Source organism: Megascapheus bottae, chromosome 26 (genome assembly GCF_031878675.1).
Source record: "Megascapheus bottae isolate mThoBot1 chromosome 26, mThoBot2.hap1, whole genome shotgun sequence".
Taxonomy (NCBI): Eukaryota; Metazoa; Chordata; class Mammalia; order Rodentia; family Geomyidae; genus Megascapheus; species Megascapheus bottae.
The window spans coordinates 17,769,075-17,784,549 of record NC_143534.1 but is presented as its reverse complement, the minus strand read 5'-3'; the positions used below and the strand labels follow the sequence as shown (position 1 = coordinate 17,784,549).

Sequence of the window (15,475 nt, the reverse complement as noted above, 5' to 3'; positions counted from 1 at the left end):
TGGCTTCAAAGCTTCATTACTGGGGCTTGGTTTTCTCCATGTATAAAATAGGTAGTTGAATCTCAAAGATGCCTAAATTTTATGTAGCATGTCCTGTGTTCCAGGCATGAGCTGAACATTTAAGGCTCTCATTTGGTTTTCCAAAGGTCTTGGCAGTCTCTTGAAGAATAGCAAGAAAGCAGAAGTAGCCCGGCCTCTGCCACTGGCTGCCCCTCCTCTCTATATTATCATGGTGGCCTCTCCACCCTATTTTCTCCCTAATGGAAAGGACTAGCATCATTTAGCCTGGAGAAAAAGGGATTTGCAAAAGGTTTATGCAAATTTTAGTTAGCCTGTGGAGAGCTGTTTGTAGAACACAAAGAGACAAAATAATTGTATACATTATTTTGTAAAATCTGAGAAGACCAAGGAATTATACACCCTTGGCCTGAAGCCAGAAGTGCCTAGGCTAAATGATGAATGGAATCCAATAGTCTTCTATCTATAGCCTGAAGGCTGTCTTAACCCTAACTTAAGGATAAGACTGACAGATAGAACTGGCAAATGTGACAGAAGATCTTCAAGAAAGTTTGCTAATGAACCATTATTAGTTTCCTTGAATCCCTTGACTACTATGATAGCGGTGAGTTTTATCCATGAGCTTCCAATCTGGACTTGTTTTATGTTTCCTTGTTAGGAAAACTCAGAGACACAGTTTGCCTAAGGCGGAAAAAGAAACAGTCAGTAGATCTGAGACCAACTATGACTCCTGGCTTCTTCCCACTCATGTCTCTGGACAAACCTCTTTTTCCTCCCTGTCTCCCATTTCTCCATCCTTCACAGGCCCCTCTGGCCTTTCAGCCAGATGTTTTTCCAGGAGCCAAGACAAAGGACCAAAGATTATGAAGGAAAGACCATGTCTTATGAGTTCATATAGCAGCTAATGCTATTCTGAGCCAAGATGTTGCACAAACAGCTGTAGTGTGGCTTCTTTGATCAGCTGGCCACATTTTTGATCTGTAATATGAATAAGGCAATGTGTTCTGATTACATACAGCCCAAAGGAGCTCATAATTTACACTGGCTTGTCTCCTCTCCTACGCGCCCCCCCCCCCCCGCCCCAGCATGAGACGTCATAGAGAAAACAAGGATGGCCACCAGAGATAAAAACTTTCTGCCTTAGCATTCAAGTTTTCCCAAATTTTGGAGATAAGGATGCTCATTGGGAGACTGTTTGGATGACTGTTGGGAGACTCATTGTCTCCCAACAACTTCCTTTGTGAAGGACAACCTCCAGGGGCGAAGCATTCCTAACTGACTTCCCTTTGCTTGGGATATGATGAACTAGAATGTAAACTTGGTACAGAAACACATACGTGCTCGGATGTGAAGGCGATGAGCCTGGGAACTGCAGCCATTCCTTTCTCTTTGACTTCAGGAAACATCTTGTAGCGGGCAATCAGCATGGCATACATGTTAGAGATGGCGCCACCTGGAGGGCAGAGTGACTCAGTTATTTTTCCTAGTCATGACCTTCATCCATGGATTCACCTGCCAGGTGGGTCCGACTAGTCCTTATTTCCACCGACCTAGGACACAGGAGGAGACTCCTCTGGGGAGATGTTGGAAATGTCTAGACACAGAAGAAAAATGCACTTGCTGTCTCTTGAACCGAAGCCTTAGACTCAAAGACAGGAAGGAAGAGAATTCTGAGAAGGTTCATGGGCCCAGCTGATAAGATGACCACTAAGAGCCAGAGTTAAATAATCATTGAACTCCGGTATTGCGGGAAGGTACTTTTAAGGAAAGAAACGTCTCACTTCTTAAATTGTGAATGTGATTATTGTCTATGAAATCCTAGCTGTATCCTGCTGGACAGTAGCTATATGTTTTCACTTCCTCTAGATACCTTGTTCTTGGATCAAGTAAAAAAAAAAAGAAGCTTCAATTAGTGGTTCTTAGAGAATGTAAGATAAACATCCAAATCCATCTCATCATACGCACTTCTTTATAGTTCAAAAACAGTTCTTTTTGCTTAAAGATATCCTAAAGATAGAATTCAGTTAAAAATCTTATTTCATAATTATAATAAAAGAGAAAGATTCTGAACACCTTCAGGGATTTTATATTATAAAGGTTTTGTCTTATAAGTAGGTCTCATTTGAAAAGCAAAGGAAAGGGAGCTTTCCCTTAGGTTTTGGGATAGCAGCTTAGGCTTTTTTCCCCATTGTTGTTTGCTTTTATTTATTTTTTTAAATTTGCTGTCTAGAGAAAGATAGATTGCTACAATGCAAATGAATTTACTGGTATGGAAGTTGCATGAGCAGATAGAAGGCAGGTACTATTTTCTTGTCTTGGCTCCTGATGTGAATAGGTCGACTTGCCTTTTCTTCTGGTGTCTGAGGGGCAGAAAGGCTCTGGGCCAAGCTGAATGGTCTATGCAGGGCTGTGGCCTTTGCCTCACAAATCCTGGGCTCTGACCCAGGCAGGCCACCTGGCACAGAGAAGTCGTTGCCCAGATCCTGGCATCCTCACCATTTAGAATTGAGGGCACTTTTTGCCTTTCTGGGCCCCAGAAAGAACAGTATGAGCAGAATCCAGGTCAAGTCTGCTCTGCACAGATAAACTGTGAGTGGGTTGACAGAGATTGCTAGATAAAGGATCAGCTTTTCAAGAGATTTTTCACTTGAGCTCATGGTTTCTCAGTGCTGACACACTGACATTTTGGGCTTCACAATTCTCTATGGTGAGGGTTTGTTCTGGTCAATATAGTATTTGCATCATCATTATCCATGTCCTCTATTCATTAATTGACTACAGCATACCCCTTCTCCAGTTATTAAAACGTTATAAATAATAAAAAATAAATGAAAATAAAATAAGAATAATCAAAAGTCTATAGACATTGTCCAGTATTTCTTGGCAGAGGCAAAATAATCCCTAAGTTATATTTGCAGCTGTAGTTCCTCTCAAATAGTGAAAGAGGGGAGAAGAGAAAGGGAAAATGCACAAAAGGGGTGTTCTTTACAGTACAATTAGCCAAGTTTCATTATTTTTCTTTCTTGCTTCTCATTTTGGTGCATTACCATCCTCCAGCTGAAGGCTTTGCAGCCTGAAGAAGAGTGAAGGGGCCACTGGGCTTTCAGACAGAACAGATTACCTCGTGAAGCACAATCATGCCTGCCCTCCTAACTTGCTTATTTTTTGTGCATGTTCCATGATCTTATTCCTGTGATTTGAAAGATTTGTGACACTGCTAAGCTTTCTTTTTGCTTATCCTTTGCGATAGGCAAAGCAGTGAAGACAGATCTGGTTCTCTCTGCTTCTCAGGCACAGGTGACATCATTTTGATGAGAGGATTCCTTCTAGGAGTCATAATGGAGTTTTCACAAAACACAGTCTCTGGGCAATGCAGATGGGGGTAGAAAGTCAACAGAGTGGCGCTCTGAATTCAAGTTCAACCTTAATTCTGTACAAGAAACTTTTATTTTTGTGGGTTGTGGGGCTTGAACTCGGCCTAGGCGCTGTCCCTGAGCTCTTCAGCTCAAGGCTACCACCCTACCCTTGAGCCAAGCTCCACCTCCTGTTTTTCTAGAGGTTAACTGGAGATGAGAGTCTCAGGTCCTTTTGTGCCCGGGCTGGCTTTGAACCTTGATCCTCAGATCTCAGCCTCCTGAGTAGCTAGGATTACAGGCTTGAGCCACCTCACTGGCTAAGCGACTTTTAGATCTCATGCACTTATTATATATGAATTTTCCCTCTCCTCACTCCCCTTCAGTCTTAAGACCCTTTGTCCCACCTATATGGTATTAGATAAACTATCCATTGGCAAATAGGGATTCCACATATGAACTATCTGCCTTCTGTGAGGTCTCACAGGAAGTCAAACAAAAGCATGTTGCCAATCGGCTTTTCCGCTGCCAGCTCTGACTATGGAATTATCTATAATACACTGTACTATGACATTTGCAACTTCCATGTTGGTATGACAGTATGTGGACCTATATGAGCCAAGGAAGAAGCTATGGTCAAGCCTAAGTCTACTGTACCTGATACTTGCCCATCATGCATAAGGATGGAGGAGGCTAAGTCCATACCTGACCCAGAAAAAATGCCTAGCAGAATTCTTCTCTGGATGTATATATTCTAGGGTCACAAAGATTCTCAAACTGCTCCAGTTAATTGGGCCTGGCTCCTAGTCACATTTCCAGATGCAACAGGTATAACTGTTCTCTGATTCCTTTGAACTATTAAACTAGAGACCTCGACGCTATTGGCATACCTTTGGAAGAGCTCAGTCCTACAACCATCTAAAGGAGGAAGGAGGGAGAAATGGTTATTATCTTTGTGAAAAATATCTCTAAAGCATCCATTTCGGGTAGTAAAAAGAAAGGTAAAACCCAGCATCACAGAAATATTAAGTATGAACTTGTGGGGGGAGTTGAAGGAAAGGAGGAAGGAAGGGAGGGAGGGAGGGAGAGAGAGAGAGAGAGTGAGAGAGGGAGACTGGGTGCCAGTGACTGTCAACTGCAAAGCTGTCTACTCAGGACACTGAGATCTGAGGATCTTGGATCAAAGCTAGCCTAGGCAGGAAAGTCCATGAGACTATCTTCAGCTAACTATAAAAAACCCCCAAACATCCACAACAAACAGAAGTGAGGCTGGGGTTCAAGTGGTAGAATTTAGCCTTGAGCACAAAAGCTCAAGAACAGCACTCAGGCCCTGAGCTCAAGACCCAGAATGGATATCAAATAAACAAACAAAAGACAGCTTAAAATCTACCACAGCTGATATTCAACAATTTGTTTTTTAAAAAAAGGGACTCATTTTCCTTTCTATTTAACCAACTTTTTTTCCCCCCTTGGAGCACCTGAAAAATGCACTCTCAAGAGAAAATGAAATATAGTAAAGAAAAATAAAATAAAACACATGGAAGATCTGAGCTAGTAAGCAAACATGCTTAAGTCCCAGTCTTGAAGCTACTATTTCTTGTTTACCATTTATTCTTTCTACATAAAAAAAAATCTCCTCTGTCTCTTCTACTAGTCTCTGCAGATTTGCAGAAGAGAATGACACAGTGGCAGGTGTGGCTGTCCCGTGGTGTGGTCTTGGGGAACTGATGATGCCTCTTCCCTGCCACTGATTAGGTAATGATCTGCTTTTCCATGGGTCAGCGGCTCTGTCTTCCCGCTGCCTTCCTAGCGTCTATTTCTCTTCCACATCAAAGCAAGATCACACCCAGGAATCAAGGGCACAGCTTTTGTTTCAGGTTCATTCTCTGGACTGAGAGAAATATAAATAATGGAGCTTTTATAATGGCAATAAAAGGCAAGATGGAAAAGATGGAATGACATGATAAAGAAGAGAAGGAATGGGAAATCTTTGAAAGAATTCCCCCCCCCCCAATTTTTAGCTCTAAGGAATTATCTTCCTAGGAATTATCTGCCCTCTTGAAATTAGTGTAAAATCAGTCTCCCTGTTTATTGTTTCAGAGACTAGAGGGGGCACATATGCTCAATTGAGTAGACCTGCCTTTAGATACACCTTGAAATAGGGAGTGTTTTATTACATCATGCTACTTTTTTCTCTTTACTAATTCTAGGAAGCAAATTGTTGAATTCTATTACTAGAAATCTTCATTCCTTTGTTTCATACTATCTACAATCCTGTAGGGTGGGGCCACAGTAACAAGCATGGGTAAATGTCATCTGTTTATGCTCCTTTAAACACAAATAATTAAAGTTTGAGTATGGGGTAGTCAGGGTAGAGTTGTTTTGAATGGGCATAGGTGCTAAATCACACATATTTCTTTGATCAACAGACAGCCTATATAACCTAATCAGAAATATAGACTATGAAATTTTCTTAAGGTTATATAAAACAAGTCATATCAGGGAAAACAACAACAACACAAAAGTTGGAATCATATACCTGGAGAAAATATCCCATCACCAGATCCTCCAGGCCAGCCAATGATCTCTCTCATTTTCTTTAGTGTGACATATTCCAAAAGCACAAATACTGGAGCAATCTCATAGGTGAACCTGAAAGGTGTAAATGGCCACACTGAGGTATATAACAAAGAAATCATTTACCATTATACTATCTACAGATTGGTTTCCTCTTTCAAGTTGACATTCACAGACATTATGATAATAACATTAAGAGGAGAGGAATTATTTGTAAAGGTTTTCCAAAAGGTTTGCTCAAGTTATTTGGTGACTCTAGAATTAAGTGTTTCAATTATTAGCACGATATAAAAGGGTGGCTTATAATAGCGAATAAAGAATATTGTAGAATATTACAATGTAAAAAGACAATATCAGATCTCATTTCTCTTTCACATTATACATAATTACAAATCAAAATGCCAGAGAATCTTCCTTGATATTTTAAATTTTTTATTGTTTGCATTGAAGACAATTGTACTATTGAAGAAATAGGGCTATTTCCTATTAAGCAAGCGAGAACTCTTACAGAATTCAGGAGTTAGTAACACTAGAGACTTAAGAGATGGGAATCTCTTTGACAATTATCTTAGATTACACAAAAGTCTGTTCAGCTACTTACATGTTAGTGTTTGCTGTTGATGTTAGCCAGTCTGCTGCTAATCCAACCATATCCAATCCAGTGGACAGTTGATTGAAATATCTGGGGTGCCCTGAATAACAAAAGAAATACCAGAATCACAGTTGCATCCAGTGAAGATAAATGCCATTTAAACAACATATATTTTTTTCCAGCTAAAGGTCCTTGAAAGATTTTTCAGTAATAGAAAATACATATTCAGAAACCCAATATGCACACACATGTATGTACAAGAACACAGATGCATATACATACAAATAACCTTGCCTCCAGCCATGGGCTACTAAGTGTGCTAGTAATTCTTAAAACTCATTTTAAGATCTTCTGTAAATGTGCTCTACAAAAAACATGATCAACATGTGGCTTGCAATCTGGACACTGGACATAATTTATATATTCAATATATTTTCATACTAGAATGCATTGAAACCTAAAGGAATTCAAAGATAGATCAGCTCTTGTTTGCATGTATGCTGTTAGAAGTCCTTTTTGTTGAATTGTTCTAAAAATCAGTCATACCGAGATGCCTGCCAGACATGCCAACCTTTGTAATAATATCAGTGACAAATGGCTGCTAATCACAAAAGACAGGACAAAAATGATAAACCAGGACACTCTGTTGAGTGAATTCAAAAGGTAAAGAATGTCTAAAGATGGCAGGGACAAAGCTGATTCTTATCAGTTCTTCTCAGCCTGAATATATAGTTACAAACACAAGAGCTCCTGCATAGATGAGATTTAAAGCCCAGTTCACTCACCATCACTGTCTTGTCAACAAGATACATAAAGATATATCCAGCAGACTGATTGGCCCATTAGTAGGGTTTATCTAATTAACATCTGGCTTTCTCCTGCAATTTTCAAAAAGGGTTGACATCTACATACTCTTGAGGCGATTACTTTTAAATGTGATTATAAATACCTCTTCATCTGGTTCCAAAAAAGCCTATCAATAAAACTGGGTACTAGCTTAGCAACAAAAAGTTTGGGTGACAAACAATTATGAAAACAATATCTCATAAATGTAACTGTCATTTTTCTGGACACCTGTCTCTTGCCTGGGGATGTGATGGTCTTTCATTGACAGCACAGGGAAAACAAGATAAAGCATGGCAAGGGGAAAAGCAGGTACGAAAGTCAACACATAGCTTATCTCCCTGAATGGCTTGCTCTCTTATCAGTCTCTGACTTGTGGCCAGAGAATTAGACCCTGGGAAGAGACAGGAGCACATTTTAGAGATCCTGGAGCTTAAGCATGTCTTGGTAATTCCCCCAGCACTGTTTCACCTCCCTATGGCCTTGCACAGTGTCCTTTCTGATTTGCTCTTTTCTATGCCCTTTGATGCTGACCCCATCAAGTTTACCCATTCAGGAAAGAGTACTGGTGGCAGTGATGCTGCTGATGTATGAAACAAAGCCCCACTCCTCTCTGCCTCATTGACTCCCCATTTCATTACCATGCACAGCTGACATCACAGCCTGCTTCTCCCACCCAGATGGCCCTCCACTTCCCTATCTGTAAGCCATTTTTTTTTAAGTGGAGAACTGAATAAGGATTAGCTCTGTCTACCTACTCTTTTCACTGGTATGCATCTCCTGGATACATTTGACCTTGGTCTTCTATTTTACCTGACTTTCTCCTACATCACGGTTTTCCTTCACTGGTGATATAAAAATATGGAGGGAGGTAGTTTGACAGGTCAGAACAACATGCTCTTTTGATTTCGGGCAGAAATCTATTTCCCTAGTTACATTTGTTCTTCTATGGCCTCTACAGGCTGCCCATAAGGGCTTTTCCGTGAATCCAATCAAGACTGAATGTGTGAGAGTCTGACTCTGAGCCTGTCAGCTTGTCCTGGGAGCTGTTGGGACTTGTGAAGTGAGGTGAAGGGTACACAAGCAGAAGGATCACTTGGCTATGTACAGTTTGGCCAGCTAGTGAGACAGCATGTTATAGACATGAAATTAGGGCCTGTTTCAGGTCCTAGAGTGTCCTTCCATAGTGTGTGAGCTGGGAAAAATGCACAGCCCAGGGAAAATCCCAGCTTGTGCTCACAGTCAGTTGAGAAGGGGCCCTCAAGTCATCCAGCCTGTTGTTTATATACTGGCAACCTGCCTGGGGTCAGCCTCATCTATTAATCATTCCATGCCATTTGTCTTGAGGTTGGATTGAAGATTGAAGACTACATTAACCCCACTTTTCTCAGACACTACCAACACCAAATCTAATAATCCGTATACACATCACCAACGATTCCAGAACCTCTCATTCCCTGAAATATCCTGTTCCAACATTTCTTTGACAAAGAAATTTAAACAAATGCATGAATATTTCATTTCAAAATAGCCTCTCCACTTCAACTGCCCTTCATTTTTCTGGAGCTCAAATGGAAGTCAGGCTGAGGTTTTTTCATGGAAACCAGGTAGTAACATGCATTCCTAAAAATAATCTTCATACTGTATGATATCAAGAATGACAACTGCTTTGGAAGACTCTGAATGATGCTAGTTGACAAATGAAATAGAGCACACAAATTTATAAACTTGTTAGTTGAAAAGATGATGTAGCTATCTTTAATTCTTTTGAAATGTAATATTGGGTAGAGAAGGTCAGAAGAGTAGACATGTTGTGAATAAAGTCTGATAATCAATTAATATTGATATAATTTGCTTATAAATCCAAGCTAATCTTAAAATTAAAAAAATTCTGAGCTTTAAATAAAATACATCAGTGTAACACTTGGCCAGCAGTTCCAGAGGCATTGTGGCAATAAGTGTTGATTTGTCCTATCTATTCCTAAGGCTAAATGAAGCCCTGACAGACAGAGCTATTCTTTTCATTGGCATGTAATTCCCATGATCTTAATTGCGTAAATTGCATTTTGAACACCACCAGTCTTTAAGAGTGAAGATATGAAACATTTTTACAGATTCCATTTGATTTGGTAACAATATAAATAATAAGTACCAATTTTCCATTACCATATTTAAATAGGTAGGGGGAAATGGGTCAATCAAAAATGCAGGAAATGTGTGTGTGTGTGTGTGTGTGTGTGTGTGTGTGTGTGTGTGTGTGTGGTGGTAATGAAGGAACATCTTTTAGTATATACTATGTCTAAACCTGGGGATTTTCTAGGAACGTTCATTGAAAAAGATCGCTAATAAACCTTCAGAAATCAAATCATACTCCACAGATCAACAAGTTAATTCCTTTCCTTAGTTCTCAGTCTGTAGTCTGACAAAAGTGGATAATAATAAATACAGTAAATCAGTTTTCAAGACTTTATACAAGTTTCTGTTAATATAAAGAACGCCTGCTTCCCCCCACACCATGATAAAAATCTCACAGCAAATATTCCTACCATGTTTCTTGTTAGTTAGAAGAATCCCAACAATTCATCAGCAATACAGATAATTCACCAACCAAAAAATTGCAAATGAAAATATGACCTCTATGATAATTGGTACTTATGTAATATTGCAAATTGTTTTATGTTAGTAAATCTTTTTAAGGCTACAGATCAATTTAGATACACATGGCTTTCCTCTTCTACCAGGAATGGAATGCATTTGTATTCCTTATTGATAAATGAGTATCACTATACTTATGGATCAGAATGATTAGACAATGTAGACAAAAACAAAATGCTCAGGACCTGGGTAATAAAGATCTGATTTTGTGTAGATACGTTGTTTTTTTTAAAGGCTTGGAATGCCTTCAAACAAATGTTACACCTGTAACTATAATATGCATGAAATATGGAGAATCTTGTGGGGAAAAAAACAAAAGATCACAAGCTGTATTAAAAATACATCCTCTTAACGGTATCAGATTTGCCCCTCCCTACTTTTTCAAAGGCTGTGAAAGACATACATCCTCACACGATATGGCTGTATTGCTAAATTAGTCTATAGGGCAGTGTTTGACATTTCTTTAAAATTAGGAGAAAATGTGGAATTCAGATCTGAAGTCTTGGCCATTGATCATCCTCTAGCTCAATGCCTACTTAGCCGATTTAGTTCAAATACATTCAGTCCAGTTTCTATGCTAAGGAAATTACCAGCACTACACTGGAATCCAGGCTTTTGTTGGATTATACCTTTCATGCAATCATTTCCACATTTCCGTTCTTTTTCCATTTTGGGTCATTTTTCACTGGCCCCTGATGACAAATGGTTGCCTCTACATCACTGTTAAACTCCATGGCCAAATATATGCTACATACAGTCTAATGGTTTACACTGACAATGCTTCTTACATTATCAAATTCATATGCTTTAATAATAGCAGAGCGCTTTTGATGTGAATTGTTCTAATAGTTTCTTCATATTAAAAAAATAATTTCAACTCCATAACACAGAAAAGGTTTTTATGGAAAAAAATAAAAAGGAATGAAAAAAAGAACTTTATTATTTCAGATAGGACAATACCTGTTTTAATTGCATATTTTAGAGTTGTTTGGCAATGCATCAGTATTTCCTCCAAATTTTGTGGTTGATCTGACAGTTCCCAATTATATTCTTGAAGCAGCTCGTTGGGATAATGGAAATCAATCACTTTCGTTGATCTATCAAAGCTCTTCACTACGTACTGAAGCAAAATGTCCATTACATTCTGCAGAAACGCCAAAGTGGGTCTTTCTCCATCACACGCGGGTAGCAGATCTAACGAATGCGATTAAAACGACACAATTAAATGTCACTACGGAAATATTCAGGCAAGATCCGGATTGGGAAATTTGTCTTTCAAATGAGACATGTTTACAAGTTAAAAAGGGAGCTTTTCGGAAAGGCGGGAGCACTTTGGAAGGTAGGGGAGGCATTTTTCAAAGATGTTGGGAATAAATGAGACATTTCAATGTCTCCTCCGGAAGTTAAGTATTTCAGTTAATCACATCTGTTTTGTTTGCCGGCGTCTTCTTCTACGTCGTCTATCTCTTCTGCAGGAGTTCTCCCAGAACGTTCTTTTCTTGGATTTAAAAACCATCACTGTGTTTGTGGAAATCGAAATCTTTGAGAAATGCCTTTGGGCAAACAAGGGGGATTAGAGTGTGTGTGTGTGTGTGTGTGTGTGTGTGTGTGTGTGTGTGTGTGTGTGTGTGTGTGTGTGCGCGCGCGCGCGTGTGCGTGTGCGTGTTGGTGTTTGGAAGACTGGGTGTGTAAGCACACCGGAGCTCAGTTACAGATCGACTGGTGATGGAATCTAAAGACCTTACACTTTGTCCCAGCGCTTCGGAACCATTGCCACTGAGACTCCCGCAGCGACCCCCGGGGCGGGGATGGGGGGGGGCGTCTCACTACCCGGTGCTCGGAACCTGCAGGGCCTCCCCGCTGCAGCTCGAACGAACGGCTGGGAGCCCGGCTCGAGGGCCCGGAGTCCGCTCTCGGCGGCGCCCCAGCCCGGACCAAGGGCTGATTGTGCAGCCCCAGGCCGCCGGGCTGAAAATTCTCCCGGGGCCCACGCGCGCCGGCCCCCGGCGCGTGCCGGCCTGCGGACGGCCTGCGCCCGGCTCCCCGGCCGGGGTGTGGCCCGGCGGCGGTGGGCGGGGCGGGGCCCGGCGGGCCTGGGGCCCGGGAGGCGCCCGTACCTGTTGCGTGTAGAAACGCGTAGTTGACGTCCGCGGCCCCCGGGCAGCCGCAGGGCTTCTGGTCGCAGGTGCAGGCGGCTTTCCGAGGGGCGGCCCTCGGGGCCACGCTCCCGCCGCTCTCCGCGGGCTTCTCGGCGTCTCCGTACAGCAGGGCTGGACACAGACAGGGGTTGGCGGGCGTCGGTGACCCGCCCGCCGGGACCCCGCCGGGACCGCCCCCCCCCCCGACCCGGCCTCTCAGCCCCACGAGCTCCGGCGCGGGCGCCCGCTCGGGTCCCCGCCCCCCCCATCTCTCCCGCCCTCCAGGCCGGGGCGCCGACACTCACCACACAGCTTGTTCCCCAGGCCACCGGTGAACTTCTGGGCCACCTGGCACCAGGCTCGGGCTGCCGAGGAGAGCGGGGCGGACGGGGGAGCGGAGGGAACCCTCAGACGGCCGCCCGCGGGCTGGGGCAGGGCTGCGCGGCGCAGCCTCGCCCAGCCCTGGGGGCCCGCGGGTGCCCGGGGGAGGTGGGCAGAAGGCCTCCCCGCGCCAGTCCCGGCCGGAACCCCCCTTCCCGCGCCCCGGGACCTCCCCGGGCGGCCGACGTGTGGGACTCTGCTTCCAGATGGAGAATTTTCGATTCCCTTTTTCGTTCTTCACGGCGCTGCGTCCCGACCCAGGGTCCAGCCATCCGGGTACGGACACGCGGGTCCGCGGAACTCCGCGTTCGAGACCGCCGCGGTCCTCCGGGCCCGTTGAGGGGGAAGGGGCGCCAGGATACCGGGGGCTCCCGTCCCCCGGGCCGCGGGCTGCGCGCCTCTTGGGCGATCCGGGGGACTCAGCTCTGGAGCCGGGGCCAAGTGCCTCAAGTTTCCCGTTGCAGGTGGCAGCCAATCCTCCCTCGTCTTTCCCCGCAGCCCTGCCAACCCCAGGCCGCCCTCCGAGGCTTGCTTCTCCCTCGTCTCTTACCTGTGCCAGGGTTTTCGGGATCGCCGGAGCCATCCTCGGACCCGAAGGACCAAAAGCCGGAGCCGGGAGATGCCATGGGCGCGGGGAGACGGGAGCCGGTCGCGTCGGGCTGCCGGCGGCGGGCGGGAGGCGCGGGGCTGGGCGCTGCGCGCGCGCGCGCGGGCGGGTCTGTCGGAGTGGCGGGAGGAGGGCGCCGCGCGGGGAGGCCGAAAACCCGCGCGTGTGAAGGCGGGGGGACGCGGCCGAGCCGGGATGGGGTCGGGAGGGCTGCGCGCGCGGGCGGCGAGAGCGCGGCGATTTGAGCGAGCGACGCTGGAGTGGTGGGGGGGGTGGATGAGGGGGCGGTGGAGAGGGGGAGCAGAGCGGGGGGGGGGAAGGAGGGAAGGAGCTGAGTCGTGAGTGTGCGTGGCAGACTCAGCGACTCAACCCGAGTCCCAGCGAGGGGGTGGGCGGCGTCCCGGGGCTCCGGGGGGCGGGGATTGCGCCCTCCGGCCCGGGCGCGCTGTCCGAGGTGCTGCGGAGGCCGCGGCGGTGACCTCAGCCGGGGGCCCGGGCTGGGGGCTCGGGTGGCTCCGATCTGGTGTACGGGAGAGGGAGGGGAGAATCTGGAACTGGGGAGGGGATTGTTTCAAGGCTGGAAGAGGCCGCCCTTTCCTCCCGGCGCCACCCGGAGCCCAGGGGGAACCATCAGAAGAGAGGGGAGCTGGGCTCTCGAATTTGGGGGTGTGATGCGGGAAGGGCGCCCAAGGCTCACTCCGAGCCCGAGCCCGGGGTTTCGTTGGCAGCTCGGAAATGGAGCGGTGCCAGCCCTGGGAAGCCACATTCGCGTGCAGCCAAGAAGCTGGGTCTCGGGGACCCCAACGTCCAGCGTTTGACTGACGGCTGGAGAGAAAGACTGCTGATGGAGGCAATTAAAATCCACGCTGGAGTCTATCGCCCAGGACCTCGGGCTGGGGGAGAGAAATAATAATAAAACGAACGAAACTTGTGGGGAGGGAGCGGGGCGAGCAGCCGGAGGCCCTTGGATTGGCGGCTGGAGGCGGGGGGGGGGGTGGGGAGGGGATGGGACGCGGTCATTTGGTGACCTTGAACCACACGGGCGTGCCAGGGCCAGCTGCTCACGTGTGAGTCGAATTCACTCGGGCGATGGCGTCTCCGACTGAGCAGGTCTGGGCTTCCCAGATCGAAGAAGAGGAGGCGTCGCTTTTTGCACCTCTTTTTTTTTATTTTAGGGGTCCTCTCCCTTGCTCAAAGGGAGACCTTACCACCGGGGAACAGACTGAGAGCACAGAATGGGCCAGTTTTTAAGGAGGCCTTTGTAAGAAGGAGGACTTTTTTTTGTTTTGTTTTATTTCTCTTTTCTTTCTCCAATATCGAAAAAGGTGAATGCCAGAATCGTTTCCTTTCTGTTAAACACAGAGAAGGCGCCCAGGGTTGTGGGGGGGGACGGGTTGGGTCCCCGAGACCCATTTCCCTCACACCTCACAGCTGGGCTGGAAGAGGGAGGGAGAGAACGACCCAGGCCGGAGAGCTGTGGGCAGCCGTCCCTTCCACCGCGTCCACAGCCTCGCCTTCTCTGACCTTCCCCACCAGTCTCCAGAGCAAACCAAACCTCCTGGCATCCTGGGTCTGGGCTCCTCAACGACTGAGAAGCGGGTGTGGGGATTCAGAGGAGAAGATGGGGGGAGGCCCAAGCCTTGTAACCGGGAGGTGTTAGTTTCCCCACAAAGCTGTGTCCTCTTCCGACGTGTGCGCAGAGATCTCCAGGCCAGCCCGAGGATCTGGGGACCGGATCCAGGGGTGGGCCTGGTGGGCAGGGCCCGAGGACCCGCCTCTCCCGCGGGTGAAGATGACAGCTAGCAGAATGCACCGGGCTCCTGCAGCCGCACCTGCCTTACAGAGACGGTGCTCCTGCTTCTCTGTCAAAACCCACGCCACATTTTGCAAAAATATTTTTCCCTCCAGGCTGGAATTGCACGACCTCTCTACTAATGGATGGTGTTTAGAAGATAAGGCTTCGTTAAAACAAACCTTCAAGAGCACACACACACACACACACACACACACACACACACACGTGCACACAAACATACCCCCCCCCAATAGATCAGAATACAAGGGACAGAGAAATTCCTTACCAAAAACACCTAAGTTTAACTAATTTGTTTTGAATTAAAATCCATGGCTCCCGAGTCCTTTAAATCAGGTGGTAGGATTTATGTTTAAAAAAAAAAATTTAGACATACTCCACTTCAGATGCGGACTAAAGACTAAGATCTCATTTGTCATTCCTTAAATCCCTCAGTCCCTAGACAGCATTTTTTTTAAGTCTTTCATTTAGTAAAAGAGCCCGATTCCCCCGCCCCTC

General features: G+C 45.8%; 1 protein-coding gene across 1 annotated transcript in view; it reads right to left on the bottom strand.

Annotated features, from left to right (window-relative positions):
* Window positions 1–13,364, bottom strand: part of Gad2 (glutamate decarboxylase 2) — a 49,680-nt gene extending 36,316 nt beyond the window's left edge. The window contains exons 1-7 of the mRNA XM_090319033.1: window positions 13,108–13,364; window positions 12,482–12,541; window positions 12,156–12,308; window positions 10,999–11,232; window positions 6,550–6,640; window positions 5,911–6,023; window positions 1,356–1,471 (exon numbers count right to left, since the gene is read on the bottom strand). Coding sequence (XP_090175159.1) covers window positions 1,356–1,471; window positions 5,911–6,023; window positions 6,550–6,640; window positions 10,999–11,232; window positions 12,156–12,308; window positions 12,482–12,541; window positions 13,108–13,183 — 843 coding nt within the window. The 5' untranslated portion in view covers window positions 13,184–13,364. The remainder of the gene's footprint in view (window positions 1–1,355; window positions 1,472–5,910; window positions 6,024–6,549; window positions 6,641–10,998; window positions 11,233–12,155; window positions 12,309–12,481; window positions 12,542–13,107) is intronic.
* Between the last annotated feature and the right edge of the window lie 2,111 nt (window positions 13,365–15,475).